Source organism: Sitophilus oryzae, unplaced genomic scaffold (genome assembly GCF_002938485.1).
Source record: "Sitophilus oryzae breed Bouriz unplaced genomic scaffold, Soryzae_2.0 scaffold_169_pilon_pilon, whole genome shotgun sequence".
Lineage (NCBI taxonomy): Eukaryota > Metazoa > Arthropoda > Insecta > Coleoptera > Curculionidae > Sitophilus > Sitophilus oryzae.
This window is the reverse complement of record NW_022146390.1, coordinates 1,723,944-1,749,357: the sequence shown is the minus strand read 5'-3', so window position 1 is coordinate 1,749,357 and position 25,414 is coordinate 1,723,944. Positions and strand designations below refer to the sequence as shown.

The 25,414-nt window shown below is 32.0% G+C and overlaps 2 protein-coding genes across 4 annotated transcripts in view; both read left to right on the top strand.

Moving 5' to 3' along the window:
* LOC115881102 (globin) overlaps window positions 1–25,414 on the top strand; it is a 42,183-nt gene that overhangs the window by 10,135 nt on the left and 6,634 nt on the right. The window contains exons 1-3 of one of the 3 annotated variants that reach the window (XM_030898479.1): window positions 3,698–4,011; window positions 18,318–18,485; window positions 21,570–21,792. The exons of 1 other annotated variant lie outside the window; for it this stretch is intronic. In XM_030898479.1, the coding sequence (XP_030754339.1) occupies window positions 18,325–18,485; window positions 21,570–21,792 (384 nt within the window). In that variant the 5' untranslated portion in view covers window positions 3,698–4,011; window positions 18,318–18,324. Of the gene's footprint in view, window positions 1–3,697; window positions 4,012–18,317; window positions 18,486–21,569; window positions 21,793–25,414 lie in introns of those variants that run through there. One more of the 3 variants, XM_030898477.1, reaches the window with a different exon arrangement.
* Window positions 15,639–17,030, top strand: LOC115881152. The gene is made up of 2 exons (XM_030898529.1): window positions 15,639–15,891; window positions 16,438–17,030. Exons 1-2 carry the CDS (start codon window positions 15,639–15,641, stop codon window positions 17,028–17,030), a joined length of 846 nt encoding a protein of 281 aa, XP_030754389.1.

The window sequence follows — 25,414 nt, the reverse complement described above, 5'->3', positions numbered from 1 at the left end:
TCCTGATTTAAGTAGGATCAATCTTCCAATTTGCCACATTCTTTTTTTAATAGGACACCGCCTGCGCCTCCTCAATGAATAGTTCAGTATATTGAAGCTAAGAAAAAAGAGATGGGGAGAACACCTCATTACTGAGTGTGCCGAGACATCTTTCTTTTATTTAACAAAATCTTTATATTTGTGGTAGTGCATGGTTATTTAATGGTATATAACCCAGTTCCTACGTAGGTTGCCTTTTAAGTTTTTCAATTGCTTGTTTCTTCGGTTGTACTGGACACGTCGCAACCATTCCATTAGAGGATCGAAGAACTGTTAATGCCGAATGGTATACAACAATAATTTGTTTGCCAACGGTCTTCGATAAAATAAGGAAAAAGAACAATAAACGTCGCATCATTCTTTATCATGCCAATGCCAGCTCCCATAAAGCACGGCAAACAACTGAATATTTGAAGGAGAACAACATCGAATTAATGTCTCATTGCCCGTATTCACCCGATTTATCGCCCAATGACTTTTTCCTTGTTCCCCACTGCCAAACAAAAGATGCGCGGGTAGTGGTTTTCATCACCTCAAGAAGCCGCTGGAGGCTTTCAAAACCATGTTTCTACGATATTCAGAGTGGAAAAAATGTTTCCCGAATTGGTTTGAGCGTATGCAAAAATGTATAGACCTTAAGGGCAAATAATTCGAAAAGCAATGAAACGCTTTGTCTCGAACTTTTTCGTTTCAAGTTTACTTTTGGTAAAAACTTAAAGGCAACTATAAAAAAATAATAAAGGCAAAAAAAGCCTTAAAGGCAATATAAGTGATTTCATTTCTCTGATCTCCAATTTTCCAGTAATTACTTTGAATGTGGTTGACAATGATTCAGTATTAAAACTAAAAGAGTTTCGGACTTTCATTGTCTTTATTTATTTTGTTTACACAACGTTTCGGTGAGATCTGTCATTGACCGTTATCAAGTGTGAACTAAACTACATCCTAAAACTACTGAGCTTATATACTAGAACCGAGCATTCACTCGTGAATTTGTTGGGTGCAGTCAAGCATGAGGTTTTCCATTAAGAACACCTGCACTGGAGCGTTTTATGAGTGATTGCCATATTGTTGAAATTTCCATACTTGGATTGCTAAAGATTTTATTATCGTTAGAAATGAATACGGCCTCTTTAAATTTGCGCTTTTTCCAATGGGGTTCTTTGTGGACAACCCGGGCTTCCGACCATTTTATGTTGTGGTGCTTGGACCACACATGATCTGCAATGCCCCACTTCATTGTTGCACCTCTTTGCGTATGTTTTTCATATTCGTCAAGCCGTACATATAGAGGGCGTTTTTTCTCCCCAATATACGACTCACCGCACTCGCAAGGTAGGTAGATGTACTCTTTCTCTTGGTTTGATGTTTCAGGGTTTGTTTTTATTAGGATATTTCTTAATTTTATATTGCTTAGCTATTCGCCTGATCTTCTCCGATGTTCCTTTCACATATGGAATCGTCAAGTGAGAGAGAGCATCCTCCTCAGGCTGGCGTACCAATGAGTTTCCAGTAATTTTTTTTCGTCTTGTTCTATAAATCTTTGATAAACACCTATATAATATAATCAAGAACCTTTCTACCCGAAGGTGTAAGGTATACGAAATTAAATAAATTCACTAAATTGCTACACTATACACAAATTGTTTCCATTTATTTTTATCTCTTGCTAAACTTTTGGCTTCTCTTAATGTTAGTCCTCTATCCTGCACTATCTTCTCTATTGTGTTATTTCATGTTTTAGTTGGTCTTCCTCTTGGTCTCTTTCCCTGCATTTTAGCTTCCCACACGCATATTACTGGTATATCGTTATTCATTCTAATCAAACCCATACCACCTAAGCTGACATTGCTCAATTTTATTCAGAATCTACTTTTAGTCCATCTTTCCTTGTTACCCCAAGTACTCTTCGTAGATATAACATCTCCATTCTTTGGATCTTACTCTTCAATATTTTAGTTAATACCCAACTTTCACAGCCAAATGTCAACATCAGTATGAACACTGTCTTGTATACACTCATCTTCACTGCTCTCGAGATTTCTTTTTTATTTAAGAAACTTAAAACTTTAAACTTAAAACTTTTTATTTAAGTTCTGAATGGCTTGATACAAGCGGGACGTGTTACCAATTCTTTCAATGATTTCCGTCTCTTGTATCTTTGATTTATCTATATATATATATATATATATATATATATATATATATATATATATATATATATATATATATATATATATATATATATATATATATATATATATATATATATATATATATATATATATATATATATATATATATATATATATATATATATATATATATATATATATATCCGGTTTTATAGCGTTCTACGCCTTCCGGTTCCCAGTCTCCGTTGCCTTCGATCTTCCCAATCTCCTGGAAGTAAATTTCTTTCGGACATGGCTCGGTTAATGCCCTCAATCCAGATAACTTTAGGTCTTTCTTTCTTTCTTCTTTCCGCTGGTGTCCGTTTTAGGATTTGTTTTGGTAGACGTTCGTCAGCCATTCTCTCTACATGTCCATACCATATTAGTTGGCGTTATTCGATTTCATCGAGGATAGTTTTCTTTACGCCCATAATCTCTCTAATTCTCTCGTTGGTTATTCGTTCTGTTCTTGACTTTCCGGCAGATCTTCACCAAAAATCCATTTCAAGAGCCAGTAGTTTACGCTCTAAAGTTTTATTTATTTGCCACGTTTCACATCCATACAATACAACACTTTTAAATATCGCATTGTATAAAAGGTGTTTTCTTTCTATAGAGATGTTTGTTGACCATAATAGTGAATTTAGGCATCCCATAACTCTTTTCCCTTTAATTATTCGCTCCAATATTTCTTCTTCAGTTCGTCCTCTTTGGCTAATCTTTGTTCCGAGGTAGGTATAATCTGATCAATATTGTACTATGCAACTGTCGTCCACGTCCAAATCTGTTCCCTCTCCACCGATACACATATACTTAGTTTTACTGCAGTTAACAGTTAATCCCCACTCTGCGTATTCTTTAAAAAGTTTTCTCGCCATGAATTCAAGGACTTCCCTATCTTGGGCCATTGTCATTTGGTCATCTGCAAAATGAAGAGCATATAAGTAGGTGTCATTTTTTAATTCTATGCCCATTCCACTGCAGGATCTTCTCCATTTCTTCAAGGCTTCATTGAGATAGATTTTGAAGAGAGTTGGCGATAGACAACATCCCTGACGAAGGCTTTTGGTCACATAAAAGGTTTCTGATATGTTACTGCCGATCTTTATTCTGGAAAATGCTTGGTGGTATAGCTGTTTGATGGCTTTGATCGCTGTATTGTTAATTTGAGTGTTCTCCAGCACTTGCTACAGTTTTTGGATTGGCACTGTATCATATGCTTTTGAAGGGTCGACAAAAAGCAGATGAGCCTCTCTATTCTTTGGCACCTTCTTTTGATTAAGTTGGTTTAGACTAAATATATGATCTATGCACGATCGACCAGCTGTAAACCTCGCTTGCTCTTCAATTTCTTTGATTCTTCTTGATCTTTGATATAACATGCTAAATTTACTCGACCTAGGCCCTGGTTTCCGAATATATTCTCTATTCGTCAATTGAAAATGACCGAGTCCGACCCTGTCCTTCGCGCTAATAGAAAATTATTGTATCAAGTTTGTCGAAGAGCGTATTTAAACAACAATAGCGCGGTGAGTGCCGGCCAGAATTGATCTCTCTCTCTCCGCAACGACTTGGAAGTTTTAGTTTGCATGCCGTACGTTCGTCGTCGTCTAGAACTTGGAGAAGTTTAATTTAGTTTTGTCGTTTGTCCGAGATAGCCCCCCCAGACCGGCCTGTGTGCAAGAGGTATCCACCGCAGGAACGCCAGGAACGAGAGAGCTTATATTGCTGCTGTGCTAGGTTGGTGCGTCTAAGTTGGGACAAGGAGCTGGACTTAATCATTTAATCCTTTCCGAGGGTAAGTAGCTGTTGATAACTGTCTTTGGGTGATAAGGATTAGAGCTTTATCTTGATAGATTCTCGGTTTGACAGAATATACTGTGGATGCTTCGTGTTAATTGATATTTTCCGGTAGTTTTTCGATATTTCAGCTTGATTTTTGTTTGTTTGTAAATATATAAACAATTTATTGATATAAGTTTAAACACATGCCAGACTTTCACAGATTTTCAGAAAACCTCAATATCAATTTTCTATTTGAGAATTTCTTTCCAATCTTTTTTACAAAATATGATGGCAATGCGTACATTTTAAATATATTGCTATAGATATAGATAAGTGTATATAAGTTTTCTAATTAAATAGTTAATACAGGAGGCTCTCGTTTTGCGCGGAGGTTACGTTATTTAAAACGCGTAGAATATTTTATTTTATAAAATAATACCTACAGGTTCATTGTTATATAAGTGCAAATATTTTTAGAGCTGGTAAATTTCGATCACGTCTATAAAGCTTTTTTCGCGAAAAAAATTGAAAATATTGAATTATCGAAAATTTTTTGGTATTTTTTTTTTAAATTTTAGTTAAAGTTAGAGTGTATAGTAAATAAATGCAGATGTATTAGGAAAATATTTCTACAAGTAAGTATGTCTTCATCATTATTATATAGGGTGATTCTGAAATAAGTGCAAATATTTTCAGGGCTGGTAGATCTCGATAAAAGAAATATAGGTATTTTCTTTTTGCCGTTTTTCAAATAAGTCCAAATTAACCGTTATTTTACTTCGAAATTAAAAAAAAAATATTTTTTTGGTAAAATTTTTGAGAACCACTGGATCTTTGCTGGGGTTTCTTTCTTGTAAAATTAATCTACGACTTATGTTGCCATATTATGAAGGTACTAGTTGAAGCCTGGCGCATCCGCCACGACACCAGGAAAAAAATGCTTTTTATTTTCTGTTTAATTAAATGAAAAACAAAAAATCCGGCGACGATAGTTTTTAGAAGTGCCAATTAGCTATCTTTTAGTAAAAAAAGCAACTTTCTAGAGCAAGTCGTTACTTCAGTAGAGACGACACAGATAAACATTAGCATTTTATATATGTATATTATGTTTTTTAACTAAAAATTTAAAAAAATTCCAAATTTTCAATTTTTTTTTGCAAAAAATCTCATAAACTCATACACGTGTTTCTGGGGTCGAAATATATTACCCCTAAAAATATTTGCACAAAAAATTGAAAATTTAGAATTCTTTGGATTTTTTTCTGTACATATCTTTATAACATATATAAAAAAACATATCTTTATAACGTGGCAACATAGATAGCAGATTCAATTTACAACAAAAAAAAAACAGAAAAAAATTCAGTAGTTTTCAAATTTTAGGTAAAAATCTTACTTAATTTACTTTTTGCTTTTTAGTTACTAGACTCATTTGAAAGACGGCAAGGAGAAAATATATTTCTTTTATCGAGTCCTACCAGCCCTTAAAATATGTGCACTTATTTCTGGGACACCCTGTATAATAACAAATTGAAAATAAAATAATTAATAAACAACAATGATATCTATTTTTAATTATTTATTATTAAAAATTAAAAAAGTATACAGCATAAATATAGCACAACATAAAAATACAAACACAAAACACAAAACATTTTACTTAATAGGCTTTAATCACAGCTTTAATATAGCATCTAATACACATAGATGCACGTTTTTTTCACCATGTTAGCATAATTAAACCTTTGTAGCAAGTAAACAGTTTTAAGATTTACTCTGGTCTTTGGTAACACTTGAATATTCTTTTAACTCAATCTTCTTAATTTTTTGTTAATTTATGTATATGTTTTCTTTTTATATCAACATTAATTTTGTTTAAATTTCAAAAATTCTATTAACTCTAAACGAATTTATTATTTCTTTTTAATGATATACCTAATTTCTTTTCTTGTTATTCAAGTTCCAACACAATTAATATTTTCAAGTTCACTGAAAGCTTTGTTAACGAGTCCTTTATTCTCATAATTAGGAAAAAATAAATAAAAATATGACATTATTAGATCTGTCTCTGGGAGAAGTTTTGTTTCATACTTATTTTATATTTTGTTATTCAAAGAAAAATACAATAATGTCGCATTTTTCTATATAATTAAATGAAATAAAAAATAATAATTAAAACCCTGGTAATAAATTATAGGTTGGACATATTTATTGTCGATTTAAAATTAGTTATTATGACAAAACCCCGATTTCAATATTATTTTAATGCGATCGACATGACGACGGCGTGAACTATACAGGGTTGTTCACCACATACGACATTGTAGCTACACGACTAGATTTTTACAAATTGTAAGTTTTGGGTTCGTTGAAGGACTATTAGAGCTACAATTTAAAAATATTTTTACAAGATACAGAGTGTCCCAAATAAATAAAAAATATCAAAGTTGTATTTTTTTAAATGGAACACCCTGTATATTATTACATTTTTAGTTTCTGTGATTAAAATAAAGGCAAATTTGATTAAGGTTTATTACACTTAAACCTTACCGTTTTTAAAATATTTTCAATTCTGTAAAATTGCAGTAAAAATGTTAAGGCTTCATTTCTCCGAGGGTATCAAAGTTTTCAATGCTAAATATTTACTGAAGTTTATTTACTGATCAGTTATTGTGTTACAATAATAAAAATTATACTACCTTATACAGAGTATCTAAAAATTTATTTTAAATAATTACTAGCTTTAAACGGCAATAACTTGTTTAATTTAAATTGAACACTCTGTATATTTTATGATAATCAGATGTACAATTTAATTGTCTATCAAATTGTATTATACCATTTTTACCTATCTCTTCAAGTTTCCGTAGAAAATGCATTTTCTTGCAATTTATAACTCATTTATCAATATACCCATGGAATTGACATTTTAGATTATTTTTAAAATTGTACCAAATTTTTAAAGAGTACAGACACTAATATTGTTGATATAGTTCGATTATTTCATTAAAAAATAAAAAAAGACTGTTTAATTATTTGTTAAAGAGGACCAATGAATGTGATTCCAGTATTCAAACTGCATTAATTGACTGTTTGCGTTGATTAATAATAATTGTTCCAAACACCAAAAAATGTATTTGGTATGTATATTAGACAGTGTGGTAAAAAGTAACACCTTAAAAATGATATTTCTTTTTTTGACAAATGTTTATTTATTACAACAGAGACGTTCATTTTCATAACTTATTATTATATTAATTTCTGATTCAAATCCATATTTATTAAGAATAATTTATTAACTAGCACAATTAAGTGCTTTTTTGTTTTGTGAATGCTTTGTCGATGAAGCTGTTTTGGCTTTTTGTACAATAAAGCGTTGTTTTTTTTTAGTATGTAATTAATTAGTATTTGGGCGGAAATAATGGTGGTATATTTAATTAATGGTATACTCCTTTATAAAGATTTAAATAGTTTTCTTTTTGCATATAAATGGGCTAGTAATATCATCGTTTTGCTAAAAACGAGAATATTACTAGTCTGTACATTTGTTGCTTTAAAAACAATCTAAAATGTCAATATTCCATGGGTATATTGATAAAGATTGAGGTCTAAATTATAAGAAAATGCATTTTCTACGAAAACTTGAAGGGATAGGTAAAAAGTGGTATAATACAATTCGCTAGACAATTAAATTGTGCATCTTATTCTCCTAAAATATACAGAGCATTCCATTTAAATTAACCAAGTTTTTGCCGTTTAAAGCTAGAAATTATTTAAAATAAATTTGTAGACACTCTGTATGAGGTAGTATTATTTTTATTATTGCAACACCATAACTGATCAATAAATAAACTTCAGTAAATATTTAGCATTAAAAACTTCGATACCCTCGGAGAAATGAAGCCTTAAAATTTTTACTGCAGTTTTACAAAATTGAAAATATTTCAAAAACGGTAAGGTCTTAAGTATAATAAACCTTAATCAAATTTACCTTTATTTTAATCGTAGAAACTAAAAATGTAATAATATACAGGGTGTTCCATTTAAAAAAATACAACTTTGATATTTTTTATTTATTTGGGACACTCTGTATCTTGTAAAAATATTTTTAAATTGTAGCTCTAATAGCCCTTCAACGAACCCAAAACTTACAATTTGTAAAAACCTAATCGTTTAGCTACAATACTCTGTGTCGTATGTGGTGAACAACCCTGTATATTGATAATTTCTGATTTCTGCCGTAGAGTGCGCTGCGGTGGGAATTTGTTGAAATCAACTGAAATGCACCAAGCCTATACCATCAGAAATATAAAATCTCACAACGCAGTTTTGCCACACTACAAACTTTTGTGAGATCTCATATAATACCAAGTCAGTTATATTAATGTCTATAGAAGCACTTATTCAACAACTATGTTATAAATTCTATCTAATTCTTATCTAATCAATTATCTATTAGCTCCCCATACACCAGAAGATTTGGTATGCGGATTTAGTCCGCGGAATTGGCCTGTCAAGTGCCTTTTTTGATTTTTAGGACTTAAATTCAACCATATGTATCTTCATGTTTTTGTTAATTTTCTCTAAAACTGAAATTAATTTAAACTGGAAATTTGAAAAAGTATAAACAGGATTAACTATTTTAGAACAAGCAAAAACATTTGTGAAGAATGCATTTTTCTCAAAATGTCAATAATAAAAAAGTTTTTTCTCTTGTAAAGACAATCCGGGGTCATACTGTATCAAAATAAAATTACACTAAATCACCACAATACACCAAAACACTTTTACTTTTACACTGGACGCGCGTTTTGTTAACTATGTTAGCATCATCAGCAGATGATTATAAACTGACTAGTGTTTTAAAAACTACAGTGACTAAAAGTGTTTTGGTGTATTGTGGTGATTTAGTGTAATTTTATTTTGCTGTGTAACACCAAAGGTTCCAACCCTCAACTGTAATAGTCATACTGTATATTAAGTGAAAACAAAGTTAGAGAATTTGTCATAGAATTTGGTTAATTTTAAAAAGTAGTTTTTCCGATGTTTTTCCGAAACACGTGTATTCATATTTTTATATGCGTACCTTTTTCAATTTGATTTATATATTCTGTGGGCATTTTCTAGGTGATAATATTTATTGTTTGCAAATTGATCATGTGTAACGTTTCATGTGCCTTTAATAGCACAATTTGTATAACGTTTTTATTCTATGTATAAAATTAATCAAAGACAAATTAAATAATCAAAACATTTCTATTCTACAGGCAACCCGTTCTTTTCCTTTAGAAGATGTTTTTAAAGGAAGTCCTTATAAGCATTCAGGCATTGTTAATAGTAGTATTTTAGGTATACAATGTCTATAACCATATCTTTAACAATCAGACTATTGTCACAGAGTTAAATTGTAGTAGACGCGAGATTTATTAATTTTTTTCAAGGTAGGGAATAGTATATTAAACAACCAGTTTCGAAAACGACGTTTTGCACACGAGTTCGACAGTTTGTTGGCTCGAGCCGCAGACAAGAGCCACAAATCGAACGAGTGTACAAAGAAGTTTTCGAACGAGTTTTTTACGCTATTTTTTCTACGACTAGAAATTAGCAGCAGACTCACTCAATTTTTGTCAGTTTTATGGAATAATTTGCATAAAACATCGCCCTTTAGAACTTTGCCTGTCATGTTAAGAAATGAAAGTAAATAATAAAGCGCATCTCGTGTTTGTTCGCACACTAAAAATTTCAATTATTGCCTGTATATATTTTTAATATATTTTTAAACTTACATTTTTTTAATTGTAAAGTAATATATTACATTTAAATGGAATATATTACATAACAATTATGTCAGTTACAGGATTACAAGCTTGTTTTCAAACATTTAATAAATAAAACGAATTATAAAATTTCAATATATGTATATTTGTCTTAAGTATGAAAAAAGTGAAATATAAAATGGACAAACGCTTACTTACATTGCAATAAAGCTTACACTTTTAGTTTTACAATCCAAACGCAATATGTCTATTTCACAAATAAAAATATCCGACAACACTAACATCACTGAAACTTCCGCGGCTGACAACGAAAACTGAAAAATATAACGGCACTTTTTCTTTTGGACCTGCATATCGACATTACGCGGTACCATTATGTTTTTGTTTTTGAAGTAATATAAAATATCTAATTATAACTTGTAAATTTTAATATTTTAACTATTTCTGACAATATCTAACTTTTTGTTATCAAGATGGCATTTTAGACGGCAACTGACATATACATATGTCATAATATGAATTAAACATGTATGTAATATAATTTGAATTAATATAATGCAACTTTGTACCTGTGTTTATACTAAGAAAACATTTATACATTCACAAAATACAACAGGGTCTAATAATATAGTTTGAAAACAATGAATATTGAATTAAAATTAAAATAAAAATTAAAAAAGTTCAGCGCGACCCCTTGTGTCAAAATTAGATGATTAAATTTTCGCAATTTTTGCACCATTTGATGACCGGTGGCGCCTCTAGTGTTTGTTCGGGCGGTTGGTCTTTTACTCCCGCTTATGGCCATTAAAGAAAAAGTTCTAAAGGGGGATGTTTTGTGATAATTTGCTATGTAATGATGACACTTTTCTGATGGCTGCAACGTAAAAAGGTTAAAAATGTTAAAATTGGCACATGTCGTGTGCAAAATGACACATGTTGTGCGCTAAATCCTTAGTACACGACAGTTTGCAAAACGCCAATTTCAGATCGAGTTTTCCGTGTTATTGTATTTATCATTTTTACTATAGAGAGTTTCATTTTATAAACAATAAATGTGTAAAGTTCATAATAATAATAATAATGACCAACTATTAGTTTAAGGTAAAGACTTTTATCCTATCATAGACACTATTGTATTCTTTGTATCATGGACACTATGACAGTTAATCTTAAGAGTTCAAGACCTCAATATCCTTTTATCTATTATTTATTTGCAGTATATTTGTCAATTTTAATTAACAGAGAAATTATTACATCCCTATATAGTTACTAACTTTTTTTGAATTATCTACTTATTTTGTTATTTATTTATTTTAGATTAATGATATGTTTCTTTAAAAACAATATTACACAATAAATTCATCCTTGGATCTTCGTTTATATTTAGTCACAGAAAATTCTATGAATATTTCATTATTGCTATTTGATTTATTCATCTTTATTAAAAGTCTATTTACTAGTCCGAAAAAGTAGCAAAATAAGCGTTCGTTTCATTTAACGTTTTATGTAAAACTGGCTAGGTATTTTTGCACAAATGAAGAAGGAAATTAAAGATAAAGGATTATACTATATCCGTTTTGTAGCACATTTTTAGACAACTTCTTTATCTTTAATATTTTGATTGTCAAACATCAGCAAAATATTCTTTACGTTTGGACTAAATTTTCTCGAAAATAAAGACATAATTTATAATTCCGTTACAATACGGAAATAGATTGAAATTTTGTGATCACAGTGATATATAATTTATCTGGTTTTGTAACAAATTGCTCTCTATTTTATGGCAAATGCTGAAGCTCTGCAAACCTTAATCGAGCCTTAATCAAAGCAGGTGTGTTTGGAATTTTGGATGGGGCTTAACACGACAGGATCGGGCTAAGCTTAAGGCCGATTTCTGAAATATAATATCTATTTTCTTCGTCCACATACCCGCTTTACCCTACCCCTGAGAGCAACCCGAACAGTACAGCGTAATAGACTCTTAATTTGTAAATTCAAGCCTTTATGGGTTGTGGGAAATTTTATATATTTTTACAAAATCATTTAAATTTGAAAATATTTCTTTCTTTGTTAGATCTGTCTTTAAAAAATAAAGTTATGAGGTTATAAAAATAAACTGTAGTTGCCCACTTTAAAAATAAGAAAAATACAAAAACAAAACCATTGACTTCTGTTAAGCAATTGAAATAATATATTTTTAAATTTATGTATTTGTTTATTGGCAGTAATTTTAAGAATTACGCTATACTGGTTTCAACCTAATCTTTGTTGTTATTAATATAAACTTTTTACTTCTACTTCTACATATACAATGATAGTTTTTATTGCAAACGTATAAAAATCTTATTTATAAAGAAGAAAAATGCTAGGCTTATACATTTTGGTTAAAAACAGTCAATCAGATATTTTCATTAATGAATTATTCAAAAAGTCTGCTGTTAAAGTACTGTTCCAAAAAAATAGATTACCTTGTATATACAGGGTGTCCCAGAAATAAGTGCAAGTATTTTAAAGGGCGATAGATCTCCATAAAAGAAACCTATTTTCTCTTTATCATTTTTCAAATAAGTCCAAAATAACGGAGTTATTTTACTTTGAAAATTTTCAAAAAAAAAGGTTTTTTTTAGCTAAAGTTTTGAGCACCACTGGATCTTTTCTGGATTTTCTTTCTTATAAATTTAATCTAATACCTATGTTGCCATATTATCAAGAAATTTTGTTTTTAACTAAAAACTAAAAAAAATTCGAATTTTCATTCACATTCATTATCACGAGATATTTAAAAAAATCAATTAAAGTCTGTTCAATGAGTCAGGAAAGATTTCGACACACGATATCCAAAGAATCAGCAAAGAATGACAGCAATAACAATTTGGCTGTGAATTAAAATTACAGAATAATAATTGTGAAATGCACAGACTTGCCTAAAATTTATTCTAAGTCTATGGTGAAATGAATGAATACCCCGTCCATACTCGTAATCTCTATAGATGCGCTACTGGATTTTCATATATTTTTCGATTTGTTGTTATGGAACATTAATACTTTTTTCTCTCTGAATGAAAAATATATTGCAATATTACTAGGGCAGTATTTTACATATACTATTTTATTTCTTAGATACCTTGAAGCTATATTTTTTTTATTACCTGAAGAATAGGGATGGGCGGTTATTGGAAAATAACCTGATACAATTAACCGAAAATATCTTCTGAAAAAAATATCACTTGATTTTTTAGAAAGAAAAATGTAAAAAGAGTACAAATTAAACAAACAAAATACAAGAAGCGGAAAAGGGACCAAAAAACCCTACATATATGCTTATTCTCTGCAATAAGTTCATCAGACTGAAGGAGAAACAGGCTGCTGTTCTCCTTCAGTCTGATGAACAGCCATTCGACGACCGGTTTCGGAGATTTATCTCCATCATCAGGCCGACTTTGCTGTAACCCTCAATTGCCCTCAATCCCCAAACTGACAAAACGAAAAGCAGAGAATAGCATTTGAGTACAAAACATACTACTATGGATAGTGCTAGACGCTCTCTCCATCTAGCGGTAGCTGTGACAATCACAGATCGTACCGCCAAAATTAAAACCAACGGCCTACTGGACAAACATGCTTGCTTCATCCACGTTACCGTAGATGGAGCTGAAAGTTTTGGTAGGGTATATATAAACAAACAAAATACAAAAAGCGGAAAAAGTGGCCAAAAAAACCCTACATATATGCTTATTCTCTGCATTAAGTTCATCAGACTGAAGGATTTGTCAGATTGAGGGTTACAGCCAGGGTTCGGAAGTAGTTAATTAAGACGTAATTTACCTGATTAACTACGTGTAGTTTTTCTTCAAAAACTACGTCTTTTCCCGTTTATTAACTACATGAAAACTACGTTAATAAACTATGTATTGATATTATGAATAATTTTGCTTTGTATGAGTGGTCTAAATAATATGATGTGTAGATATTATATTTAAAGTCATATTTCTTCTGTTTTTCTTAAATTACATTTATTTTCTAAAGCTTCAACTTATTATAACCTCACCTCAAACCTTTGATATTTGAAAGTTACATACATAGGTTACATAAACTACACCCTCTACATAAACTACATTAACTACATGTAATGTAGTTTATGTAGTTTTTAAAAGTAACATGTAGTTTTCCGAACCCTGGTTACAGCAAAGTCGGCCTGACGGTGGAGATAAATCTCCGAAACCGGTCGTCGAATGGCTGTTCCCTTCAGTCCACAGAATAACTACAGAACGATCAGTCAATGTAATAAAAAAGCGAACAAAATTTTTGCTGCCATCTATAGCGGGCCGAGTGCGGCTCAGGGCTTCAAGGTCAAAATAATTTATTTATTAAATAAAAAAGTTGTGTCTGCGGCACGACTCGAACCGGCTACCTTCGTGTTACTAGACGAGAGCCATATCCCCTACACCACCAGATCCCTTTACTAGAATTATATCTTTGTGGTAATAAATTATGAATTCAGCCTGCTACAATGTATATGTAAAATTTATCCTACAGGCTGCTTATACTTTGAAAATTCATCTCGTTGCAGTTCATCACAGTTGTATAATTCAAGAAGCACTAAGAAATACGGCTACCTTTGACAGGGCCGGCTTAAGGGGGGCGCGAGGTGGGCGGCCGCCCGGGGCGGCGCCTGCTAGGGGCGGCACATCCAGGTGTGGCAAATTAATTACAACTCAAAAATTTCGTAAATATTTTTATTAACATCTCCAAAGCCAAAGATTTGAAAAGAAAATGGCATCAATAACATAAATAGAACCGATACTAAACATTGTTTAAATAAGTTTATTATTATGCGAACTTTGTATGCATGATTGGGACAACCCGCAAAAGGCTCATGTGTGTTGTGTTGCATAGCCTCGGGTATAAGTGAACAAATTTGATTAAGAAAGACAATGCATTGCGCGAGAGAGAGAGAACAATAGAAGTTTCCTAGAAAAGAAGAGAAATAATAAAGGTCCAGAAGATCAACCTCTGTCAGCGCAACGTCGAGTACATCATCAGTAGTCGAAAATCTTAATTATGATGAAAATAAGACAATGATTAGACAGGTTTCCACTAGTAGAGATCATACCCCGAGTGTAATGAAGAAACTAATAATTTAGTAATCGATCCTGATCCAGCCAAATGGCCAGAAATAATTATGGATAAAGATAGAGTCTTTTTAGTGAAGAGAGGGCTACCACCAGCACTAACCAATTTTAGATTTCCCCTTGATAAAAACGGGAGAAAATTTACCTCATTTAATTTTAACCGTGTCTTAAGCAACGGAGAATCCGTCAAAAGAAATTGGTTAATATACTCAACTTCTAAAAATGTTCTTTTCTGCTTTTGTTGTAAACTCTTTGCTCATTCAAATAAAACTAATCTATCTAATGAAGGATTCAACAACTGGAAACATACTGGAGTTACATTGAAAAAACATGAACTATCAATTGCCCACATGTTAGCCCAAAAATCCTGGTCAGAACTATCTATAAGGTTAAATCAGATGCAAGTTATTGACGCTTTGATCCAAAGATTAATTGATTCTGAAACTAAACACTGGAACAGCGTTGTACAGCGAATTATATCAATTATCCAATGCTTAGGTGAAAGTTGCTTGGCCTTTAGAGGTTCCTCTGATAAACTTTACGAACATAATAATGGAAATTTCCTTAAATTAGTCCAGCTACTCGCAAAATTTGACCCAATAATGGAAGAACACGTGAATCGAGTTATGCGTGACGATACCAGAAAAGTACATTATTTGGGCAAAAATATACAGAATGAAATTATCACCTTACTATCAGAGGAAATAAAAAACATATAATTACTCAGGTCAATGAAGCGAAACAGACCTCAGCAAAATAGAGCAAATGACAATGATAAAAGATTTGTTTCTGTCTCCAAAGTAGGAAACGAAGTCAATGTGAAGATATGTGAGCACTTTTTAGGATTTGTTCCGATTGAAAAAGCAACCGGTCTTCAACTTTCTGAGATACTAATTAATCAACTAAGTGAAATGCAAATCCCAATAGAACACATGAGGGGTCAGGGATACGATAATGGCTCCAATATGAGGGGTTTACGGGCAGGTGTGCAAAGCCGAATTCGTAACATAAATCCACGGGCATTTTTTGTTCCTTGCAGCAGTCACTCTTTAAATTTAGTCGTTAATGATATGGCATCGACCTCTTTGGAAGCCACAATTTTTTTTGGAATTATCCAAAAAACTTATGTTTTCTTTGCAGCATCCGCACAACGATGGGATACCCTAAAGAGACATATTTCTTCTCTTACTTTGAAGCCCCTAAGTAGTACGAGAAAGCAGAGTAGATGCAGTTAAGCCGTTTAGATATCAAATTGGCGAAATCTATGATGCTCTGCTAAATATTTTTGAAAATCCTGAAATCGAAATTTCGGCAAGAAATGAAGCTTCAGGTTTGCTGGAACAACTGAAGAATTTTAAATTTTTATGCTCTGTTATAATTTGGTACGACGTCTTAAATCACATAAATCCAATAAGTAAATTATTACAGAGCAAGCAGTTGGACTTACAAAACACAATAAATATTTTGGATAAACAAAGACATATATCAACAATCTTCGCTCTGACAACGCATTCAACCGTTTTTTGGTAGATGCTAAAGAATTAGCAACAGAGATTGATGTAGACGCCCACTTTCCAGAAACTAAAACTAGACCTCGTACACGTAAAGTAAAACGTCAGTTTGATTACGAAGCTTCCGATGAACCTATAGTTGACCCAAAAGAAAAGATTTTTTTTCCAATATTAGACGCAGCTGCAAACTCTCTCGATCAGCGTTTCGAGCAAATAAAAGAGCACAGTAAATATTTCCACTTTTTATATGATATTCATTTGCTTCATAAATCTTCGTCAGCTGAGATATTGAGTTTTTGCCATGATTTAGGACATGTTCTAAAACATGAAGATGCTTTAGACGTGAACGCGACAGAACTGGCTGATGAACTCTCTGTGTTGTGTACGTTAGTGGAACCCAAACAAACTCCCATTGAAATCTTAAAATTGGCGATTCAACTAAATATTGCCCCTAATGTTGTAGCCTTCAGGATCTTATTAACATTGTCGATAACTGTTGCAAGTGGCGAGAGAAGTTTCTCCAAGTTGAAACTAATTAAAACGTACTTGAGATCAACTATGAGCCAAGAAAGGTTAAGTGGCTTATTGAGCATGAACTTGGATCAAAATTAAAAATTGATCAGCTACTTACTGAATTTGCTGCGTCTAAAGCACGAAAACACTTTAATTAAGAATTTCATCGTTGATTCATTTTTTAAGTTTACTTTTTAAGTTTATATTTGATTTTTTATTTTGTTACCCGATTTTGTATGTTGATATAAATAAAGTTTGTTTCTCGATCTCGACTTCAAATTTTCCCTAAGAGAATCAGGGCGCCTATCATGGGGCGGTAAAATTACTCATCGCCCAGGGCGGCAAAAGACCTAGAGCCGGCCCTGACCTTTGAATAATATAATATGAAAAAGTTGGAGTCGGAATACAATAAAAAGCACGAGAAATACATTTTGTATTAAAAACAAAATAAAGGCAGCTTAAATATAGTTTGAAGCATAAATAAAGGAGTATTTGAAGTACTGTGTGGACGGAAGAGGGAAATCAATCGCAAAATTCATAAAATGAATTTGAAGACCGAGCCAATCGTAACGTTTGAAGCAACCATACATACACGAAGAACTGTTCTGCAACCATATATACACGACGTAAATTAGCACCATCTATAGTGGGCCGAATCGTCAATTTGTAATTTAATGCTCCATAGAGTGACTGGGCCCTGCTTCAGTCTGATGAACTTAATGCAGAGAATAAGCATATATGTAGGGTTTTTTGGCCCCCTTTTCCGCTTCTTGTTTTTTGTTTGTTTATATATACCCTACCAAAACTTTCAGCTCCATCTACGGTAACGTGGATGAAGCAAGCAAGTGCAAATTAATTTTTAGATATTTAGTGTTACTCTCTTACGTAGATCAAAGATTATAATCTAAATTAAGGACATTAAATACACAAGTTAGTTTGAATGATGGAATAAAGAGCTGTTATATTAGCTGATCTATTAACGTTCAGAGCTTACACGCTTCTATTACGTTAATAGATTACATTTAGACATGATTATTATTTTCTTCTATATACAAGTTATTCTTAATAGTTATATTCTTATTTTTTTCAATATAACAAGTTGTGTTCGAGGTCACTAAAAATAAAATAACCGATTTTCGCTTATGAACTAAATGAACGGTTATTAGGTTTAAACGGAAGGGAAAAATAACCGATTAGTAACCGGTTATTGGAACAAAATTACCGGTTATCCGAAAAATCGGTTATTTTTGCGCATCCCTACTGAAGAACATAATGCATGATATGTTGTTATGGCCTAGCTAAAATTTTGCTGAAAAACGCCCAATTGAAGCCCTGTAAGTGTATAGGATTATAGATTAAACGTAACATTAATTGTTGCTATTTCAGGCACAGAATGGGCACTATAGTCAGTTACATTAGTCCTGCCAATACTGGACGTACAGATGATCCTGATCCTGCCACAGGACTCACATCCAGAGATAAATATTTGGTACGAACATCATGGGCTAGGATTATGAAAAATTCTACGGATAGCGGTGTTGCACTACTTACATTGTAAGTAAATTGTAAAAGTGTCTTTTAAATTTATTGTTCCTTTAAACCTCCGTTTTTGTAATCTTATATCTCTCCCCTATTATATAAATTAAATATAATTAGTATTGAGTTCTTTTTAATATAACTATTTTTATATATAAACCTGCTATGTTGTATTGCCACAGCCATTTCAAATAGAAAACCTATTTAATATTATAATATTATAAATGAATATAAAGTATTTACCCAACTTTATGTTTAATTAAGCCTATTTTTTAAACATTCAAATTTGGATGTTTTCTTTGAAAAACAATAAGGCAACACAAAATTCGTAAAAACTTATAAAATTTTAATTATCCCATTTTTAATCTTTACATCTAAAATTCTCCTGTCACAATTTTAGTTACTGTACCGGGTGCGTCTCAAAAGTGGCTCATCCCTATAACTTTTTTATTTCTTTAATTGAAAAAACGAGATTTGGTATGTTAGTATATGACATAAATTAGAATTGATTGACGTATTCAATTGTTTTCGATCACTTCAGGTTTCACCGGAAATGACTCCAACTTTTGGTTTTTAAATGACACCTCCGGTATTTTTTTACTTTATTCGATAGAAAATGCCACTCTGAATAGAATGACATAATATATCATATGTCAACTTTTGACATTTTCGCATATGGTTTATTGGAAATTATAACTTGCGGTTCGTAACGAAAATTTCACTCGAAATATACCAAATGTGTGGTATCAAACTATTCGTAAAAAAATGCTTTTTCCAAATAAGCTAATGAGCCACCCTCGTTCCATTTGAAAAAACTGAGATATGATTAAAAATATGATTTGAACATTTTCTAATTGGCCAGGCCAAGACACTAAAACATTAGACGATAAAATCTATTTTTCCAAGGCTCCTTGATGAAGAATTAGTGTCTTGAACATGGCACTCTAGATTAAATTTTAAAATACAATTTTTTATTAAGCGAGAATGTCAAAAGTTGACATATGATATGTCATTCCATTCAGAATGTAATTTTCTATCGAATAAAGTAAAAAAATACCGAGGGTCCCATTTAAAGATCAAAAATTGTAGTCATTTCCGGTGAAACAGGAAGTGACCAAAAACAATTGAATACACTAATCAATCCGAATTTATTTCATATACTGACATACCAAATCTCGTTTTTTTATTTGAAAAAATAAAAAAGTTATAGGGGGTGAGCCACTTTTGAGAGGCACCCGGTATATACTCCCCCGAAACGGCTTGACCGATTTTGATGAAATTTTATATGTATATTCAGTAAGTCTGAGAATAGCTTGTTATCTATTTTTATACCCCTAAGCGATAAGGGTGGTCCACCCGAATTTTTTTATTTTTTGAAGCAAACTTTTTATTTTTTATGATGTGGCATTAAAAAATGCATACAACTCTAAATTTTCACCCTTCTACCATCTTCCCCTATTTTTTAACAGTGATATTATCAATTCAATAATTTTCAACCCCGGTCAATAACTGATCAATTATCACTTGATCAGGCGTAATCATAAAAATAATTTATATGGCAAAACAACGTTTGCCGGGTCAGCTAGTACATACTTACATAAAATTTTCCAAGAAATTAGTCAAAAATATTTGGTTACATATGAAAATTTTAAATAAAACAGTTTTAACGTAATTTTTTTCGCAGTAAAGTATGATTTAGAAAAAAATATATACCGGGTGCGTCTCGAAGGTGCTCATCCCCATTAACTTGTCTATTTTTTTTAGATAAAAAAACGTGATTTGGTATGTTAGTATATTACATAAATTAAGATTGATTGACGTATTCAGTTGAAGGGGTGGCTGCAATAACCAGGCAGCTCCATTTTAATGAATTTGTGGAAAATCGAAAAAGAGCTGCTCGGTTCTTGCTGCAAACCCATAGCAAGGCAGCTCCAATTGACGTCGCCATTTATGTACTGTTATATTGAAAGAACTGATTGTTGCAGGAAACGATCGGCCAATTTTTTTTAAAGGATAATTCATTAAAAATTTCATTTTCGTAAAAAAGTGGGGCTGCCTGGTTATTGCAGCCAGCCCTTCAATTGTTTTTGGTCACTTGGAAATGACTACAACAATTCAATCTAGAGTGTCATGGCTGTGTTAAAAATACTAATTTTTAATCAAGGAGCCTTAGAAAGATAGATTTAATCGTCTAATGTTTTAGTGTCTTGTTCTGGCCAGTTAAAAGAAGCCCAAATCGTATTTTTAATAATATCTCAAATTTTTAGAAATGGAACGAGGGTGGCATTCATTAGCATATTTGGAAAAATCATTTTTTTATTAATAATTTGAACCGCATGTTACAATTTCAAATAAACCATATGAGAAAATGTCAAAAGTTGACATATGGATATGTCATTCTATTCAGAGTGTCATTTTCTATCGAATAAAGTAAAAAAAAATACCTAGAGTGCCATTTAAAAGGCAAAGGTTGTAGTCATTTCCGGTGAAACAGGAAGTGACCTAAAACAATTGAATAAGTCAATCAATCCTAATTTATGTCATATACTAACATAAAAAAGTTATAGGGGTGATACACTTTTGAGACGTACCCGGTATTTATGTATTAGGTAATTGACTTTTATTGAGTAATTTTTTGTTTATAAAAATTCACCAACAGCTGCATCCATAAATAATATTTATGGTTTCGCCATAAAAATATAATTATCATATCAATTGACCTTTCCGACTCTAGTCCATTTTTTCTTAAGAAATATTTTTATTCACTTAAAAAAACTATCTTTGAAAGCAATTTTTCTTAGGTTTCTTGGTAACTCATAATAGGTGGATTTATATTATACAAAAGATAATTTTCGGCTATGGTATATAAATATTTTTTTTTCTATATTCAACGTAATATAGTCGTAGGAATTAATTTTTGAAAATCTACAGTTTTAAAAGCTCATTTTGGATACTTTTGAAGATCTGTTTAAGTTGATTTTATTTGAATACATCATGTGCTTGATTGTACCATATTTCAGCATTTTTCAATGACTCTGTGATCTAAAACATTCATCATAATACATTTAAAGTATGCAATATTTATTTTTCTTTTAATTTTAGATTCTTAAAGAACCATCCAGAATACTTAGATCTATTCCCCTTCAAAAATGTCCCATTAGATCAACTAAGTACTAATAAGAGGTTTAGAGCCCACTGCAGTAGTGTTATTTATGCTCTTGCATCGATTGTGGACGCACTAAATGACAATGAATTACTTATTCAGCTATTATTGAAGACAGGAAGTTCACACATCTCGAGGAACGTCAAAGCAAAAGGATTTAAAGTAAGATATATTCATATAAAAAAACTCAAAATTTAAGTGAGGATGCAGTCAATAATCACTACACAGGCTAATGAAACTACTTTTTTTTCAAATTTGTCAAGCTTTCGAGAATTTTATTCCTATCATCAGGACAGTTTGACTGAGTCAATTAGCAAAAACAACATCCTCTGCACAAAAAGGCCTTAAAACTAGCATCATATGACATTGGAATACAAGGAAATTTCCTTTATAAAATATTAAAATACATATCCAACGATATTACTTTTATAAAACAATTTTTTTTTAAATTTACTAAGACTAATTTCTACATTGTTATTTCGAGCTCGATGGATATGTATTTTAATATTTTATAAAGGAAATTTCCTTGTATTCCAATGTCATATGATGCTAGTTTTAAGGCCTTTTTGTTCAGAGGATGTTGTTTTTGCTAATTGACTCAGTCAAACTGTCCTGATGATGGGAATAAAATTCTCGAAAGCTTGACAAATTTGAAAAAAGTAGTTTTATTAGCCTGTGTGATGATTACTGACTGCATCCTCATTTAAATTTTGAGTTTTTTGAACTTAGTCACGACTAAACCTGCTATTTTTTCATATAAAAATAATGATGATAAAGATAGTAGACATAGAAAAATTGATGATAAAACAGTTTCTGTTGAACTTTTGACACAAAAACATTTCAAATTTATGATTTCAGTCTAATAACTAGGTATTTAGTCAACTTGTTTAATTTATGTCAATGATGACAGGTTTTGATAATTTCGATTCCAAATATCTCGAGAACCATTACTAGTAGCCATTTTTACCAAGAAACCTTTTTTAGGTAAAAAGCGTCGTAAATGTATATTTTTTTACTCGGTAGTTTTATACAGGTACGGACGAAAAGTTGTTACTCTTCAAACCAGTTAAAAGATATGTAGGTGGCGCCCTCTACAAGTAGGAGTCATATTGACATCAAAATCAAATTTCTCATATCAAAAAACTCCCAGAAACAAATTTTCATGAAAATATTGACGTTACTTCATAAATTATTTGGAAAAAATCGAAATAAAAATGAAACTTCTACACCCTGTATTTCCGAAATTAAGCATTTTAGGAACTTTTTTACTTATTTTTATCTGCAGAATATGCTGCCGAAGTTTCCAGAACACAGTTTGGTAAAACGTTCAATTTTGTCCCAAAAGAGAATATTTAATTTGTGAACGATCGGCAGTCAAGTCCACAAGCCAAGTCCGCAGGCCACAAAGGTCTTACAAAAGTAGATAAAATATATCTACTGTCTCATATTGAAATACGTTGCAAATTAGTATACTATATTTATTAAAGAAGTATTTTTTTCATGCCGATGCCAATGAATGTCTAAAATTAGTTATCTTAATATTTAGTTGGGCATATGATGTTTTGAAAGTCACATGCCCATAATATTTTGAATATTAAGTGGATATCACTTTCGCAACGAATAATAAATAACCAGATTACGACTTCTGGTTTTTGTTATTTCAAGTGACAGATGATAATTCAACGCATTTTTCTGTAAATTAATCGTTTAAATTTCACAAGCGTTAATTTTTTTAATAGTACGACCAAATATAAAAATGCTATTAAAAATTTAGTAGTTGTAAGTCGTAGCAATTTTCTAGAAATATTGCAACAAACAATAATATAGGAAATTATTACAAATTACTGAGTTGATAGACTATGGAGACGGATTTCTTATTTGTTATGTACCGGGTGGCCAACTAAGAATGGACGCCGGCTGTATCTCAGAAACTACATATCGTATAACTTTGGGAAAAAAATTCTAATAAGTAAATCGACCAAGAGAAATCGCTGGAAATTATTTTCAAGTTTGAAAAATATCCGCTAGGGGGCGTTTCTATGATAGCCAATTAGAAAACAGGGTTTTTCTCAAAAATATGCAGGTGAACAGGTATTTTAAATATTACTATTGTAATCATCGAGAAATTTGTATTTTTTTTGATATAAAGTATTTTGCTCTATCTCATAAAGTAAAGTGGTGGCGGAAGGTTAAACTACTACTTGACTTTATTAAAATAAGGATAACTCTGGTTTGGGTTAGCCAATTTAAACAAACTAGGGCCCGTTTAAAAGAGCATTTCTTGCTTAATGATCTTCAGTATAAATTTTGTTTCCATTTTTTTTTCGTGGTAGCTAGAGGACGCTGTTTGACATCATAACAGATATTGCGCTTTTGCATAAAAACTTTAAATAGGAGGCTATATTTTTCTCTGCACAGTTAAATAGAGCACAAAATTACCAAAATATTAGCACAAACCGCAACTTTATATCTTCTCTCTAACGGGAGATATTAAGAAAATAATTCATATTAGGCTGTCGCCTAGGATTATAAGGTCTAAAAATTATAGTAGTAATCCAGGAAACAAAAAGAGGTAAATTGGTTACGTCAAAATATCAAAACATATATTTTAATTTCATTTTAATACCATTTAATTGTTATTTATCCATATTCGTCCTTGATTCGACCCCATAAATGAAAAAGTTATAGGAGAGAATTTTTAGAATTTAGAATGAGTGGGAGGGGGGTTAATCACTTCGACCTTACAGATCCATTGTGTCCCCCTTTCTTGAATCATAACTCATCATACAGTCCCAGGGCTTTGACAAAAGCCAGTATCTGGGACGGTTTTATAGAAGGTAGTTCTCCATCTCCAATATCAGTCGTACCAAAATTCATGGCACGAATGGTTGTCGTCTCGGCGCACTCAGTGATGAGGTGTACTGGTGTTTCCCCATCTTCCCCACAGAATCTGCATTCGCCGTTTCTTCTTAGTTTCAATCTACTGAGCTGTTCATTGAGGAGACAGTGTCCTGTTAAAAACGCCGTGACAATCCGAAGATTGTTCTTACTTAAACCCAGGAAGATCTGTGATTTTTCTTGATCATAAGCCCTCAGAAACTTATTCGAGTGTCTTAGACCGTTGCAAGATTTCCATTCCAGGTTGCGGATGGAATCTTCTAAGTTCTTGAGTTCTGCCTTGAGTTGGTTACCACTTGGAAAGCAGAACGGTTCTGGTCTAGTTAGTGGAATGTTCGCTCCTTTCCTAGCTAGATTATTTGCTTTTTTATTGCCTTCTATCCCTTGGTGAGCAGGCACCCAGAGTAGGAGGACTTTGTTTTCTTTGCCTAATTTATTCAGCTTCTCTATGCATTCTTTGACCAATTTCGAATTGATTGATACTGAGTTGATCGCTTTTAACGCTGCTTGACTATCAGATAAGATGGCTATTTCTTGTTTCCGATAGTTCCTATCTAAGATAAGTTGTACGCATCTCTCGATAGCGTAGATTTCTGCCTGTAGGATACTAGGGTAAGTGCCCATTGGTTCGGAGTAATTAGCTCTCGGCGCAAACACTCCGATCCCTGTTCCCGTATTGGTTTTGGAAGCATCAGTATACCAAGTTATGGTATGGTCTTTTAACTGCTGGGCAAGCGTTTCGCTCTTCCAATCCTTCTTATTGCTCAATACTACATTGACATGTTTGTCAAAGTTGTACGTTCTGGCATATCGTCCACTGGGAGTTGCATGAGTTGTATTTCCTTTTTGAGGGTGTTCCAAGCCCCTGATCTGACAATTCTCCCAG

Excerpts from the sequence above, each read along its gene's own strand:
- LOC115881152 (XM_030898529.1), top strand. The coding sequence starts at position 15,639 with ATGAAGCGAAACAGACCTCAGCAAAATAGAGCAAATGACAATGATAAA. Across the intron at positions 15,892-16,437 it reads TATGAGGGGTTTACGGGCAG|ATGCTAAAGAATTAGCAACA; the intron begins GTGTGCAAAGCC and ends GTTTTTTGGTAG.